We start from the raw sequence: 15,264 nt of genomic DNA, 5'->3' as shown, positions 1-15,264 counted from the left end.
AGACAGCCCAGACACCCTGAATCTTTCTAGACCACTTGCCTGTTGATTAAGAGCACCAGGTTCTGGGGCTGAAGAGATGGCTCAGCTATTAACAACACCTGCTTCTCTTGCAGAGGACATGGTCCTTGGGTTGTGTTCCAGCAGCTACATGATGGTGGTTCTCAACTGCCTTAGCTTCCCATTTCAGCAGACCCGACGCCACCTTCCGGCCTGAATGGGCACTTATGCGCACCTACCCACCCACGTATATACTTTTAAAAATGAAAATAATTCTAGCCGCTTGGTGGTGGTGCACACCATTAATCCCAACACTTGGCAGGTGGATCTCTGTGAGTTCAAGACCAGCCTGGTCTACATAGTGAGTTCCAGGACAGCCAGGGCTATACAGAGAGACTTTATCTCAAACAAAACAAAAATAATAATAATGAAAATAGGCAAGGCCTTGTGGAGCACAACTTTAATCTTGTTACTCAGGAGGCAGAGGCAGGTGGCTCTCTGCCAGTTCTGACACAGCCAGGGGTACATGATGAGACCCCGTGTCAACCAATAGTGGTGATGCTGATGCTGATAAGTAGAAGCCCCAGTCTTCCCTGCCTTCCTCATGCCCCAAGTGAAGAAGCGTGCCCAGAGAGGTCTGCGTTCATCAACGATCACATGGTGCTTTAATGTAGGAATCCCTTCAGAGGCCACTGCCAACCCCACCTTTGTGTTTTGTGGGGGCATTTGTGTGTGCTTTTATACAGTGGGAGGTCAGAGGACAACTTGTAGGCGTCGGATCTCTCCTTCCACCGTGGGTCCTGGGGCTCAAACTCAGATCCTCGGGCTTAGAGGCAAGAGCCTTTACTGGGGTTATCTTGACTGTTCAGATTACTTTTAACTCTGGTCTGTGTTAGTATGTAGGCATCTGTGCTGGCCTGCCCTTGGAGTTCTGACAGGGTAAGTCCTCAGCTAGCTGCAGCTGCTAACAGCACATTCACTATGTTCCTTTTTAAAAGGTGGGCCTTCCCCACCTTCCCTCTCCCGACCCATTCCATCAGCCCCCCTTTCCTCTGTATAGCTACTCCTGTCCCCAGCCTCCCTCTGCCCCTCCCCCTTTCCCATTCCCTTCCTCCAATAGGAAAACTCTCCACACGAGCTCTGCCAAATGATGGCGTGGCTTTCTCTCACCTGCCCTTTTATAAAAACAGTCTAGAATTCATCAAGTGGGCTAATGTGGCTGAGTGGGACATAGAGGACTAACTCATGATCAGAGAGGCTGGGATACAGGCCTGACATGTGTTGTGCCCACCGAGTCACTGCGATAATTATTCTTAAAGTTGTATTTACTATGTGTGTGTCAACACGTGTGTGGAGGTTGGAGGACAACTTTCAGGTGTTGGGTCTGACTCACTCCTTGGTGTGAGTGCCAGGGATTGGACTCAGCTAGTTAGGTTGCCTGCAAGCCCTTTACTCCCCTATCGATGGCCCATCTCATCCGAGTCCCTAAAGTGGTAATTCTATTATTATTAGAGCAATCAGGTCCCTCTGTTGACAACTGCAGAATTCTGCCCTGTAGCCCTCGCACAGTTCTCTGGTTGTGAGGGCAGGGGTGGGGACTGGAAAGAAGAGATGGGTACCCAAGACAGAGAGGGTGCTATCAGTACCCAGGGGCAAAAGGTGGTGGTCGGAGGTATTCCTCAGGTAGCCAGTCCTGGGCTTCTGGCAAGTCTTCAGGCTCTGACTTGGTTGCCTGGACCGAAAGGGCCCTCGCCACCTTTCCACGCCAGGCCCTGACCCCTGAGACTGCCTCCTTCCAGCTGGCAGGCCTGGAGGCTGTGAAGGTGGATTCTCTGCTTCTCTGGGCCTGGGGCTCTGAGAGGTTCTGGAGAGAGGTGGCTGCACCAGGGTCCTTGGAATGGCTAGCACTGTCCCAGCTGGATACTCGAGTCACTGGACTGCAATGCTGCACCACACGCCTGGCATCGCCCAGCAGGTTTGTGGCTGACAGATGCGAAGTGAGCCGCTGTTTCACCCTCCGGCTGGTCTCTGGCAGAGTCCTCAGGTTCTTCCACAGTTTCTGTCCTGCCTCCCCAAAATGTGCTTTTGGGGAGCACGGGGCTGATGGGAGCTTTCCATCAGTTGCTGCGTTAGGCCTCCTTTCAGGAGCCTGGAACAGAGAACATGGAACAGGGAAGGGCTGGCCTGGGGCCCGGCTGATCAATAAAGCTCTAGGCAGCCCCACAACCTCGTCCCAGAGCGCTGGAGGAAGCCCAAGCCCTATCCCTGGCCCATCCTAACCCATCTCTGTGTGTGGCTTCACCCCTGCTCAATCATTTATTCACTCATCTACACTGAAGATTCATTAACCTAACTCCTTCAAATGGCCAGGTCCTGGGTGGGCTCCTTGAGGCCTGGTGGGGCACACCGTTAATCACAACACTCAGAAGGCAGAGGCAGGAGGATCTCTGTGAGCTTGAAGCCAGCTTGGACTACATAGGGAGGTCAGGCCAGCCAGGGCTACATAGAGAGACCTTGTCTCAACAGAAACAAACAGAAACTCTTCCTAGGCCAGGTGTTGGTGGCACAAGCCTTTAACCCCAGCACTCGGGAGGCAGAGGCAGGTGGATCTCTGTGAATTCGAAGCCAGCCTGGTCTAGAGAGTGAGTGCCAGGATAAGAAGAAACCCTTCCTCTTGGAAGGGTGGGGACAGCTGTGCAGAAGGAGTCATCTGGACTTTGAGGTTTGATGGGAGAAACAGAAAGGATACATACACACCCAGAATAAACAAAAGCCTCTCAGTTGGAAGTTGTTCTCTGCAACAACCACACAGGGTGATATGTGTGGGGAAACACTTGTATGACTTCTAAAAGAAGAATCCAGGCAAGTGCCATGGTCCTGTGGAGGGACCCGAGGAGGAAAGGCCTGGAGCAGAGCAGCACAACAGGTTCTCAGGGTGGCTGGTAGGTCGATCTGAACATAGGAGGCAGCTGAGGGCGAGGATCTGAGGTTGCAGAGTCCTTGGTTGCTTCTGACGGGGTGGGGATGGAGCCCCGAACCTTAGGCACCCCTGACAAGCTCTCTACCACCGAGCAACACACAACCCAAGACTGCAATGTGGAGTCTAATTTGAGAGTCTGGAAATCACTCAGAAGCTTTTTTTTTTTTTTTCTTTAATTACCTAGCTACAAAAGAGAACTCTTTCTAGAGAGGGCCTGCTCTAGCATCTTTCTCCGACCAGGCTAGAGGTGCCACCTGGGGCCTACCTCCTCGGGTGGGCAGGAAGAAGGCCTCTGAACTTCAGTGGGGCCACGGCTTTCAGCATCCTGAACCAGGGCATTAGAGTACAGTAAGAGATCTTCGTAGTCCACGTTTGCTGGATCCTTCTGCAGGGTGTGGAAGAGACATAGGGCTCAGACCTAACAGTGAAAAAGGCTGGAGTGAGGAGAACCATGGGTGGTGGGGAACCCCTGACCAATCTCTGAACCCAGGTCACACCCACCTAGCCTCAGGGAAAGAGCCCCGCCCACAGTTTCTAGATCACGCCCACAAGTCTCAGATGGTAGAAAGACCTCCAACTACTGCAGATCTTAGGCTACACTCATCGTCCATTAGAGGAAAGAGCCCCTCCCACAGCAGGTTTAGGTCACATTTCTCATTCATAAACTGAAAGAGCCCAGCTCACATCAGGTAGGCCAAGCCCACCAGCCTCAGAAGAAAGCCATTCCTGTAGATGAACCCCTGTGAATTCCCTGCAGGGGCCTTTGGCACTCCCCGGTCGCCGGCTGGTGTCCTCTTGCCCTCACCTGCCCGCAGGCTTGTGTCAGAAGCTCCCGGTATGGACGAATAGGTTTCTGCTGGTGGAAAGTGACCAGGGCGTCGAGAGAAGCGTGGGTCACATGATCCCCAGCAAGGATGAACGTCCCATCATCTGAGAGTTTCACCATGAAGTGACGGCAGCAGGTCTGGGCTCTGTGGAGACACTGCTGGGATTGGGATGCTGCCAGCGTGCCTTGGTTTCCCCAGTTACCATGCAGGATTTCTAAGGTCCACCGCAAGAGTTCTTGGGTGGATGAAGTAAGGGGATACAAGCTAATTGTAGTGCCTGCCTGTCATCCCTGCGCTGGAGAGACTGAGGGCAAGAGGATGGAGGTTTGGAGGCCAGCCTAGGCTACATAGTGAGACACTGTCTCAACCAAATAGTAGTAGCAAAATGATAATAATCTTTTCATTTTAAAGATACAATCTCATGTAGCCCAGGCTACACTTAAACTACTACGTAGCTAAGGATGGCCTTGAATTCCAGATCCTCCTGCCTCAGCCTCCCCCCACCCTTTGTTGGGTTAACAGATGTGCACCCCCACATTACATAATCAGTCCAAGGAACCCTCTCCAAATAGGAATACGGGGAGAAAGAGAAAGAAAGAACAGGGTGTTTGTGTGGAAGCTCAGCCCCCCACTCCAAATCCTGCGTGGCTCCTCCTCCTGAGCTCAAGCCACACCTACAGGGTATTTAAGATCTGATCCCTAGACCTAGACAGGACAGGCACCCAGGAGTTGCTTTGCTCTGTCTTATTAATTCGGCTAGATTTGGCTTATTGCATTGGCAGAGAAACCCACAACAGGGGATTTCAAAATACTTATCAGAGATGGAGGACGGAAGTAAGGAAGGAAGGGAGGGAGGGAGGGTGAGAAGGAGGGAGCGAGGAAGACTTGTTTTCCCTGATGCTCTAAGATGCCAAAATCAGGCTTTGAGGCCCCAAGACCTGGCTTCCCTGACCCAGACTCATGTCACTAATTTGAAGGTGAAGGGTGCAAGGAGGCAGGAACCACCCTCAGATCCTGCCCCGTGCTCAGACGAGTCTCAAGTCTGCCCCAGTGTTCCATGACTGCTGGATACAGGCAGGCCGCAGACTGGGCAGACCCCTCATGCATGAGGTGATCTTGGCCATCTTCCAGAAGCCTTGGTCTAATCTTCCCCATGGTGCCCTCTCCCTGAAGCCTGGGCCTAACCTCCCCCATGGCCTTACTTGTAGGAAAGGGTGTAGCCCACATGGCTGTGGCTGACTCGGATAAGAAATGTCCCCAGGGGTTGTGACTCCAGCAGATTCTCAGCAACTCTGGAAGAGACAGAGAAAGGAGACTGGCTGGACATGGAGGCAAGCATAGGTGATGGCTTAGCAACCTGGGGTCCCATTTGGCTTGGTTATACACAGGGCACTCTTACAGTATTGCCCTTGGCAGCCTAGCTCTCTCACCTGCATGTTCTGTGCATGCGTGTGCACCCCCACCCCTCGGAGCCACGCACGTAGCAACCTTGGATGTCACATGCATCAGGCTACTTGTATATCTCTCACTTAAGAATGGGATAAGTTTCCCGACCCCTAAAAATGATCAAATTTAGTTTCTACTCAAGTGTATTCCCAGAGTGTCTAGGAGAAAGAACTGAAGGGCTGATCCTGGGCTGGCTGGCGCCGCCAAGCCTGTCAGCCTGAATTCAATCCCTAGGAGAGAGAACCTATTTTCACAAATTGTCCTCTGACCTCCACACATATAGTAAAGAAATAAAATATAATGAAAATGTAAATATCTTGTTACAAAGAAAGAAAAATTCTGACCCAGCCTCAACGGGTCTAGTGTGCATGTACGTTCAGGCAAATGGGCTTTTGGGGAGAGTCCTTCGTTTCCCGTCTTACACCTGTGTATAATTGGGCATGCACGTGAGTAGGATCAGATTTATTACAGGAAAGGCATGTCCGTGAGCAAAGACTTACATAAGCCACCCTGTGAATCAACCACAACCATACAGTACACTCCCTCAGCAACCAAACTCCTCTTGGAGCACACACCTTTGGTCCCAGTACTCAGGAGGCAGAAGCAGAGGCCAGCCTGTTTCAAGGACAGCGAGGGCAGGCGAATGTGCTATGATACATTCAGAAGTAAAGGACAATCCACAGAGGTGTTTTTCTCCTTTTGCCTTGTGGGTTCCAGGAATTGAATTTGCATTATCAAGTTTGGCTACAAGCACCTTTACCATCTTGCTGGCCCTTGCTGTCAATCTTGACAATGTAACCCTCTCTAACCTGCACTATTGCTTTGCTTCTAATTAGACAATTCTGCAAATTCATGTGAGCCCTTAGCATAAGAAGCCAAGAACCCGGGAGCACTTGACCCTGACCTAGGAACACCAGGGCAGGCCCTGGATCTTGTGGGCCCACACTTTCAGGTTGCCTTTGTTTCCTTTTGGGGTGAAACGTCTGAAGTAGCTCAGGCTAGCCTCATTCACACTATGAAGCTGAGGACGGCCTTGAATTCCTGATCCTCTACTTTCTGCCTCCTGAGTACTGGGATGACATTACGCTTGCTTTGTGCAGAGTGGGAACAGAACTAAGGGCTTTATGTGAGCCAGGCGAGCACTCTATCAATAGCTATAGCCATAGCCTATGAATGAGCAAATAACACTCTTAGGTGGGACACAGTATCCAAGTGAAAAAGCAGGGGCTATGGTCTGTCTGGTACTGAGTCTAGAGCCCAGCTGTGCTATGCATCTGCTGTGTAACCTCAGGCAGTTGTCTAACCTTACCTGCTCCTCAGCTTCCCAGGGCCCTGAGCTAATCTGAGAATGGTGTGAATGGGGGGTGTGGGGCTTGCTGCCTGAGTGTGCTCCCAAATGTTCACTGTGGTTAGCAGAGACCAACCAGGAAGCAGGATATGGCAGGATGGGGGGTTACCATTATGTCCTTACTCTCGAGAGATGGTGCCATGGAACCACTCCGGGATCCCATATTGGGCCAGCTGGTCCACCTGGGTGTGCACAAACCAGTCCAGCCGAGGGGGCAGTGGCAGGGGCGGCCTCCAGGCTTCTGCCATGGCATCCAGGGAAGGGGATCACCTGTGGGGAAGAGGAGAGGGGGGTGTCTCTTGGCTCTAATATTCCACACCGTGGTGCCTCTTTTCCTGGGAGCCTCCCTGGTGGTCAGAGCAAGGGCAGTCCTGTGAACACACAATTGCTTGCTGGTGACTATTGTGTCACAGGCTGTTGTGTACCTTGTGAGTGAGTATGAAGGAGGGGTCAGGTGTCTTCCTCTATTGCTCTACACCACGGTTTTGTTTGGATTTACTTTATTGTGTGTGTGTTCATGGGCCACAGTACACATGTAGGTAAGTCTGGACGACTTATAGGAGTCAGTTGTCTCCTTCTACCGAGTGGTTCCCTGACTGAAACTTAGGTCATCAGGCCTGGCAGCGAGCGTCCTTGGGTGCTGAGCCATCCTCAGCCAAACCAACACTTGTTATTGTTGTTCTGTTTTTAGACAGGGTTCTGCTTTTAGACAGGGTCTTTTTACATAGCCCTGGCTGTGCTAGAACTTACTATGTAGACCAGGCTGAGATGGAGATCCACCTGCTTCTGCTTTCTAATTAAAGCGACATTTTTTTGTTTGTTTTGTTTTTCAAGATAGCTCTGGCTGTTATGGAACTCGCTTTGTAGACCAGGCTCTTCCCTAACTCACAGAGATCTTTCTGCTTCTGCCTCCCCAGTGCTGGGATTAAAGGTGTTCTCCCCGAAAACTGCCACATTTTTAAAAGTTTTTTTTTTTTTTATTTGTGTGTGTGTGTGTGCGCGCGCGCGCGAGCACACACACACACACGTACAAACAGGTGCTTTTGGAGGCCAGAAGAGGGCACTAGATCTCCTGGAGCTGTAGTTATGGGTGGTTGTGAGCTGCTCCCTATGGGTACGGGGAACTAAATTGGGATTCTCTAGAAAGAGCAGCGAATGGTTGAGACATCTCTTCATACCTCACCTTCTATTCTGTCACTAAACCTGGGGCTGGTCACAGAATTCCAGGGGTCCTCATATATGGCCCCCCTACCTCAAGCCGAGCCTTTGTTTTGCTCTGTTGTTTCCATGCCTGCTGAACGGCAAATTGGAACTCAGGCCTTCATGCTCACACAGGAAGCTTTTTAAAAAATATTTTATTTATTAATTGCTTCCATGTATATCTGCACACCAGAAGATGGCACCAGATCACATAAAAGATGGTTGTGAGCCACCATGTGGTTACTGGGAATTGAACTCAGGACCTCTGGAAGAACAGTCAGTGCTCTTAACCTCTGAGCCATCTGTCCAGCCCCCGCAGAAAGCTTTTTTACGGGCTAAGCAAGACCTTGGTTTGGTTTATGAGACAGGTTAGCCCAACACTCACCACGTAGCCAAGGATGGCCTTGAACCCCCAACCCTCCTGTCTCTACCTTCTTAGGTGACAGCTCCTCCTGTGTGCTGTTAATTCACGCTCTTGGTTGATTTACACTCAGGGTACCGCAGGGCTTTGTGAGCTGGTGACTTAGGGACACAGTCCTGAAATGGAAAACAGTATTAAGCTGAAGGAAAATCAGCAAAAAGCACACCCAGGCCCTCAATCACTCTTCACTCAGTTCCTAGACTTGAGTGGTCTGATCCCACAGGGAGGGGCTGTTGACACAGGGTGGCTGTGCTGACTTTCTTCCCGGAGAACAAACACATTCCCTCAGGTGTGGCCCAAAGGCACTCAGAGGAAAGTCATTAACCGAATCCATTAATGAACCCTTGATAACCAAGTACAGTCTCTGTCCCCATTTCCTGTTCCCTCTCTCTCAGTGGGGCTTCCATGGAGGTGAACAGTCTCTTCCAGGCTCCCCTGGATGAGGCCTGGGATCACAGCATCTGGAATTAGAGGCAGATTATCTGGGTTCAAATTCTACCTTACAGAGCTGCTGTGTGGAGTCACAAACTCTGTTAAGTGACATTTTTGGAAGGGGACGGCTGGGACAGAGTACTATACCATCAATACATTACACATATAGATTGCTTACACTTCGATGTGAATGAAAAGAGGGATGAGAGGAAAAGAGCTGTCTAGCCCACGCTGGCTTTAGTGCACCTGAGGATAACCCTCAACTCCTGATTCCCACCCCCCCACCAAGTGCTGGGATTTCTGGCCTGCTCTACCAAGCCCAGTTTACACTGTGTTGGACCCCAGGCTATTGCCACATACCTGTAATCCCAGCACTTGGCAGGCTAAGGCTGGATTGCCATGAGCTCAGACCTACCTAGGGCTACACTAGGATACCCCGAATTAAAAACAAAAGGTCACATGTAGTGATGTACGTCTGCCATCTCAGTACTTACACAGTGGAGACAAAAGGCCACCTTGAAAATAATAATAGTGGAGCTAAAATTCTTCTATTACTTGGCTTTTATTTATTGTATTGCTTATTTTAAAGGTTTTTTTGTTTTGTTTTTCGAGACAGAGTTTCTCTGTATTGCTTTGGAGTCTGTCCTGGAACTTGCTTTGTAGGCCAGGCTGGCTTCAAACTCATAGAGATCCACCTGCCTCTGCCTCCCGAGTGCTGGGATTATAGGTGTGTGCCACTAACCCCCGGCTTTTGCTTTTTTAAGTTTTTTATTTTTATTTATGTGTATGTGTGTCTGTGTACAAATGTGTATTAGCCATGTGTGGTCAGGTACCACTGGAGGCCAGAAGGTGGCGCTGGATCCCTGGAAATGGATTTACAGGTGGTTGTGAGCCTCCCATTACAGGTGCTGGGAACTGAACTGGGATCCTCTGCAGGAGCACTGTGCACTCTTAACTGCTGACCCCTCTCCAGTCTCACTCTGATATTTAAAAATTTTAGTGTGGGGGGCTCAAGAGATGGCTCAGAGGTTAAGAGCCCTGACTACTCTTCCAGAGGTCCTGAGTTCAAGTTCCATCAACCACATGGTGGCTCACAACCATCTGCAATGAGATCTGGTGCCCTCTTCTGGCCTGCAGGCATACATACATACAGAACACTGTATGCATAATAAATAAATATATCTTAAAAATTTTTTTTAGTGTGTCTGGGCGGGTACTCATGTGTACGGTGTGTGTACGCCTGAAGTTGACATCAAGTGTTTTCTTCTTTCACTCCCCCTTTATGTATTGGAGTCTCGGAATGAGCAGGAGAGTCTGACTAGCCAGCTGCCCTGGATATCTCCTGCCTCCACCTCCCACATGCCAGGAAGACAGGTGGCCATCACCTGCCAGACTTTAGGTGGGTTCTGGGGATCTGAACTCAGGTCCTCATGACCCTCCACCATCACATCAGCCTTCCCTTTTGACTTCCCTTTTCTTATTACTCACCATGCTTCACAGAACCTGCCTCGGGGGTCCGCCTCTCACAGAATTCATGCAGATTGCAGTCCCAATCCCCAAGGGTGCAGCAGGCAACCGTCCAGACTGTGTAAGTACATGCTGCGACAAAATCAGCTACCAACACACCTCCCAGAATGTACCCCATCATGAAGAGAGTCTACATCTGCCGCTGTGTAAAATACAGCTGAATCCAGTCACAAACTGGCACAGAATTCTTTTTATCTCAAAACACTCCTACCCATCTCTCAAGACCCAATGCGAATGTCCCTTCCTCCAGCCAGCCTTCCTTCCTTACCTGCCCACAAACCCTGGCAATGTTTCCTCCCTCCCCTTGAGTATCCCCATTGTTCCTTCCTCTGCTGGCTCCAGCTGGACCCCAAGGAGCTGGAGGGGCTTTATCCCTCTCTGACTTACTTTCATTGCTTAGGACACAGGGCTAGTGGGCCGCTGGTTTCTTTGAAACAGGTCTCACTACTAAGCTGAAGCTAGCTAGCCTCAAACTCATGATCTAGCCTGCCTCTGCCATTAGAGTGCTGGAATGACAGGTGTGAATAACCATGACAGAGCTTGCAATGGTTCCCTCCTCTGGTAAACCCTTCCCTCATCTCCCAGTCCCACCCCACCCCACCCCACCCCACCCCACCCAGTGCTGGAGCCCAAGGGGTTCCGCAGCTGGGATGCTGGGATGCCAGGATTCTGGATGCAGGCTACATACCTCGGAGAGCCTGGGCTGTGCTGCTCTTGAGCTGCCGCTGGAGCCTTAGTTTCGCTTCAGGGTCTGCACGTCAGAGGGGCAGGGCGGGCAGCCCCAGGCGGTTCCTGTTTCCTCCAGCAGGTGAACCTGGGCGGGACTAAACTCACGGTTTGGTCTGTGGCTGAAGCTGATACTGGCTCCTGCTATGTCTTTGCTCACTATCTACTCACCACCAGCTCCATGGAACCCCCAAGACAGTTGCAGCCCTTCCTTCCCTTTTGAGACAGTCTCATGTGCCCTAGTTAGCCTGGAACTTGCTACGTAGCTGAGGGTGACCTTGAACTCCTGATCCTCCTGCTTCCACCTCCCGAGTGCTGGCAGGTCTCCGCCATCATGCCAAGATTATGCATTGCTGGTGATGGAGCCCAGAACTTCATGCTTGCTAGGCAAGCACTCTGCTAGCTGAAGTGTATTTCCTACCTTAATTGCAGCCTTAAAGTAGTCGGCTGTCAGGAAATGGGGGTGTGAGAGTCAAAAAGTGAAAGGGGTCACGCAGGAGACTGCTTGGTGGGTATGGGGTGCAGGAACAGTGTATAGACAGGGAACAGCACGTGCAAAGGTCCTGAGGTTGGACAGAGACATTGAAGAACAGACTCTCACTGCCCACACAGCTGCATCCTGCCTTCCTTTGCAAAAACACACTTGAAATGACATTCTACAATTGTGTTGCCCTCTAGGCCAACATAAAAGTGTGATGTGGCTCAGGTTTGTAGTCCCAGTATTCAGAAGGTTGAGGCAGGAGGACTTGGGGTTCCAGGCTAGCCTGGGCTACATAGGGAGACTCAAACTCAAAACCCAAACAAAATCAAAGCAAGACAACACCTGTTTTGTTTTGTTTGTTTTTGTAAGGTAGGGTCTCATAGCGTCCTGGCTTGCTTGGAAGCCACTATGTAGCTGAGACTGCTTCAAAACCCTGTTCTTCTTGCTTCTGCCTCTGGAGTGTTAGGATTACAGGGGTGACCATATTTTCTGTGGTATTGGGATAGGCCCCACAGCTTCATTCATGATAGGCGAGCACCCTGTCAACTGGGGCGCAGGCCCAGTCCATGCTGGACTGGTGGGGGCGGGTGGGAATGGGGCTCAGTCTCAGAGAACATGAGCTGTTTTGGCTTTGCTCTGGGGCTGCGGTCTTCTACAGGATAACATCTTCCTGTCAGCAGTCAAAGTAGAATTCCCCTACGCCCCATGTCTGTGTGGTTCACAAACGGACACAGCTCCCAAAGGAAGCTGTGGTAACCACCAAGGCGGTGCAAACAGGGTTGCCTGATGGAAGGAAGATAACAGGGACCCCGAGGTCCTGCTCCCTCTATGTCAGCTTCTTTTGTTGACCTCATAGGGTGAGTTCCAGTGGACAATCCTCAGGGGAGGTAGCTGCAGCCAAACTGCATCAGCTTGGGCCACAAACTCTGGGGACAGGGGCAGGTAGGGAAGGGTAGAGCCACCATTTTATAGTTCTCTCTGCCAAGGGCATCTGCTTCTATTTTTCCTTTGTTCATTCTTTCATTCCGTTTGTTCATTTCACAAACACTGGTTGGGCTTGACTTCTGTGCAAGTACCATACTGGGTGTCAAGGCTGAAGCAAAAGAAATGATGGCGTACCTCTCATCCCAGCACTTGGAGAGGCTGAGGCAGGAGGAAGGCAAGATCTGGGCCAGCCTGGGCCGTATCCTACCTCAAAAACGGGGGTGGGCAGCAAGAAGGCTCAGGGGGTAAATGCACTGGCTGCCAAACATTATGTCCTGAGTTTGATCCCCAAGAATCACAAAGTGATTCCCTCTACAAACTGTCCTCTGAACACATACACACAGGGAAAAAAACAAAAACAAACTTTTTTAAGTAAAAAAAAAAGTTTCTGTTACTACATTGGGCTTGAGCTGTGAGCCCAGGAACCTTAGCAGACACACTCAAAACATGGTATCACACACTGGAATATTACTCAACCATGAAAATGAGGGAAGTTCTGCCACAGGCTGTAACTTGTATAAACTAATAACTTGCTGCTGAGTATGATGGCCCTTGCCTTGAATGGTAGCCCTTGGGAAGCACAGGAAGGTAGATCTCAGTTAGTTCAAGGCCAGCCTGGTCTGCATATCAACAACAGGCCTGCTAGGGCTACACAGTGAGACCTGTGTCAACAAAACAAAACACCAGAAGTTGTTGCTGAGTAACAACACAGCACAGAAGGGTGTGTGTCATCACAATTAGCATACAGCCAGAGCAGGCAAATTAGACAGAAGCAGATGACAGGCTGCCAGGGGCAACTCACCAAGGGGGACAACAGGAAGTAGGGCCTGCTCACGAGGACTCGGTGATAAAACATGCTCTGAACTTTGCCGAGGCTATTTCAATCTATGATTGTGTTAAAAACCTGCCCAAGAACTGGAGAGACAGTTCAGTGGTTAGGAGCACTGCCCTTACTTGAGTACCAAGATTTGGTTCCCAGCACCCACAAGGTGGCTCACTTTTAATTCTGGCCCCAAGGGATTCCATGTACCTTCTGGCTTCCATGGGCACCAGGCACGAATGTGATGCACAGACATACATGCAGGCAAACACTCAAACACAGAAAAATAAAATTCGAAAGCCTTTCCAACCTCGTAATAGCCCACTGGCCTCACGCCCCTCTCCCTCCTGTTCTCTTCTCCAGGGCTGGGGAAGACCTGCTTGGCTCCCAAGCTTTTATGCTCCTTAATGCTTTTTATCTTGGATCCTTTTGAGATTGTTACCCTTCTGTCACATCGGAAGCATCTCTCTGTTTAAAGACGCATGCTATTATTATTTCCGGAAGACTCTGGGTACGAAACCTCAGTCTTGAACCCTGCTCTGTGAAACTGTTGTGGAATCCAGACTGCACATGTGCTTGGCAGGACCAGATGTGTGGAGTTCTTTCTGAGGGCCAAATAATGCCACAGGGTTATCACTTATGATGCATATAGGATGTTTTTATTTTTATGTGTATGGGTGTTTGGCCAGCAGGTGTCTCTGCACCATGCACGTGTGTGCTTAGTGTTACAGACTTAGTAGTCCTCTGGGACTGGAGTTAAGGATTGTGGTGAGTCACCAGCTGGGTTGCAGAAATAGAACCAGTGTCCCTCTGCAAGAGCAACAAGTGCACTTAACCACTGAGGCATCCCTTTAGCCCCTGTAGGATCTTAGTGTGCCTTTGTAGCCATTGCTCATCTCTTCTCTCTAGCCCCCGCCCCACCTTCCTGACTCTTCCTACTGACTGTGAGTGGGGGAGCTGGGATCTCTCCATGGCACACATGGTAAGGCTCAGAACAGAGTCAGCAGGGTTTGGTGAAGATCGTCTGTCATCCCAGCACCCAGGGGGCTGCAACAGGAGGACTGCTGTGAGTTCTAGAGCAGCCTGGACTTCATAATCATCCTCAGTCAAAAACCACAAAAAGTAAATCCAAAGGAACCCTTATCTGGGTGGCTCAGGGTGGTGCTAGCCATCTGCATACACACTAAGGTCTGTGCTAAGCACATGCTCACTGGGAGGAGGCAGTCCTCCTGACACCATGTGGGCGTCTCCATGGAAACCAGGATGCAGACACTAACCAACTTCCAATGGCAGACCACTCCTTCACATGCTGGCAGTCTGTTCATGTGGGGTGAAGCATGTGGTATTTGATTGCTGTGGTGGAGGGTTCTGGAAGTTTCTGCGGACTGTCTCCTGTGCTCACCCTATTAACTCCCCTCAACTCCTGACAGTTTCTCTGTAGCCTTGGCTGTCCTGGAACTCACTCTGTAGACCAGCCTGGCCTCAACTCAAGAGATCCTCCCACCCTGCTGGGATTAATGGCCTGCTCCACTAAGTCTGGCTTCATTAGCTGGCTTTTTTTTTTTAACAGTGAATCACCTTAGCTGACAGTGTGTGCTATAGTTTGGCTAGAGCTTCTGGCTAGAAAGGCTGTGTGCTGGAAGTTTGGCTCTGTGAAGGTAAGAGGTGGTGAACTTTTAAGAGGGAAGGTCTTTGAGGAGTGTGGAGTGCCTCCCAGGTAGCAAGCAGGCAGTGAGAGCCAGAGAGGAGGATGTCTGTAGCCAAACAGTATTTGCCCGACAAGACAGGGTTGCAAGTAACTCACAGCTGCCGTGACTGCACTCACAAGGCTGGCCCAGGCCACATGGACAGGGAGGGGCTTGTGAAGTCTCACCCCTAGCTGAGGAGAGCTGCAAGTGCTCAGCTGTCGGGCCATCTCTCCAGGCCCTGGGCCACTTGTACTAAATGTCATCCATTGAACCTGCCACCAAAAAGCAACCTGGTGGGTGCTGGGTGTGCAGAACTGCTTCTTTTCAAATGCACTTAAATCCGTTTTCCAATGCATCGGTCAGTGTAAGCAGGAAACGTTAGAGACT

General features: G+C 50.5%; 1 protein-coding gene across 1 annotated transcript; it reads right to left on the bottom strand.

Annotated features, from left to right (window-relative positions):
- Window positions 1-442: 442 nt before the first annotated feature.
- Window positions 443-15,117, bottom strand: Hsh2d (hematopoietic SH2 domain containing). The gene is made up of 8 exons (XM_027394905.2): window positions 10,867-15,117; window positions 10,140-10,235; window positions 8,230-8,335; window positions 6,722-6,868; window positions 5,007-5,096; window positions 3,783-3,948; window positions 3,243-3,362; window positions 443-2,146 (listed from the first exon to the last, which is right to left on the bottom strand). Exons 4-8 carry the CDS (start codon window positions 6,844-6,846, stop codon window positions 1,637-1,639), a joined length of 1,011 nt encoding a protein of 336 aa, XP_027250706.1. The 5' UTR covers window positions 6,847-6,868; window positions 8,230-8,335; window positions 10,140-10,235; window positions 10,867-15,117; the 3' UTR covers window positions 443-1,636.
- Window positions 15,118-15,264: the final 147 nt, after the last annotated feature.

Source organism: Cricetulus griseus (genome assembly GCF_003668045.3).
Source record: "Cricetulus griseus strain 17A/GY chromosome 1 unlocalized genomic scaffold, alternate assembly CriGri-PICRH-1.0 chr1_0, whole genome shotgun sequence".
NCBI lineage: Eukaryota > Metazoa > Chordata > Mammalia > Rodentia > Cricetidae > Cricetulus > Cricetulus griseus.
This window is presented reverse-complemented; position numbering and strand designations above follow the sequence as displayed.

What these genes read in the sequence shown, in the direction of transcription:
- Hsh2d (XM_027394905.2), bottom strand. Translation starts at nt 6,846, where the DNA reads ATGGCAGAAGCCTGGAGGCCGCCCCTGCCACTGCCCCCTCGGCTGGAC. An exon ending in GGCTACACCCTTTCCTACAA is followed by an intron (nt 3,949 to 5,006) that starts GTAAGGCCATGG and finishes GTGTCTCCACAG; the next exon opens with AGCCCAGACCTGCTGCCGTC. An exon ending in CTTCCTGCCCACCCGAGGAG is followed by an intron (nt 2,147 to 3,242) that starts GTAGGCCCCAGG and finishes TCTCTGTTCCAG; the next exon opens with GCTCCTGAAAGGAGGCCTAA.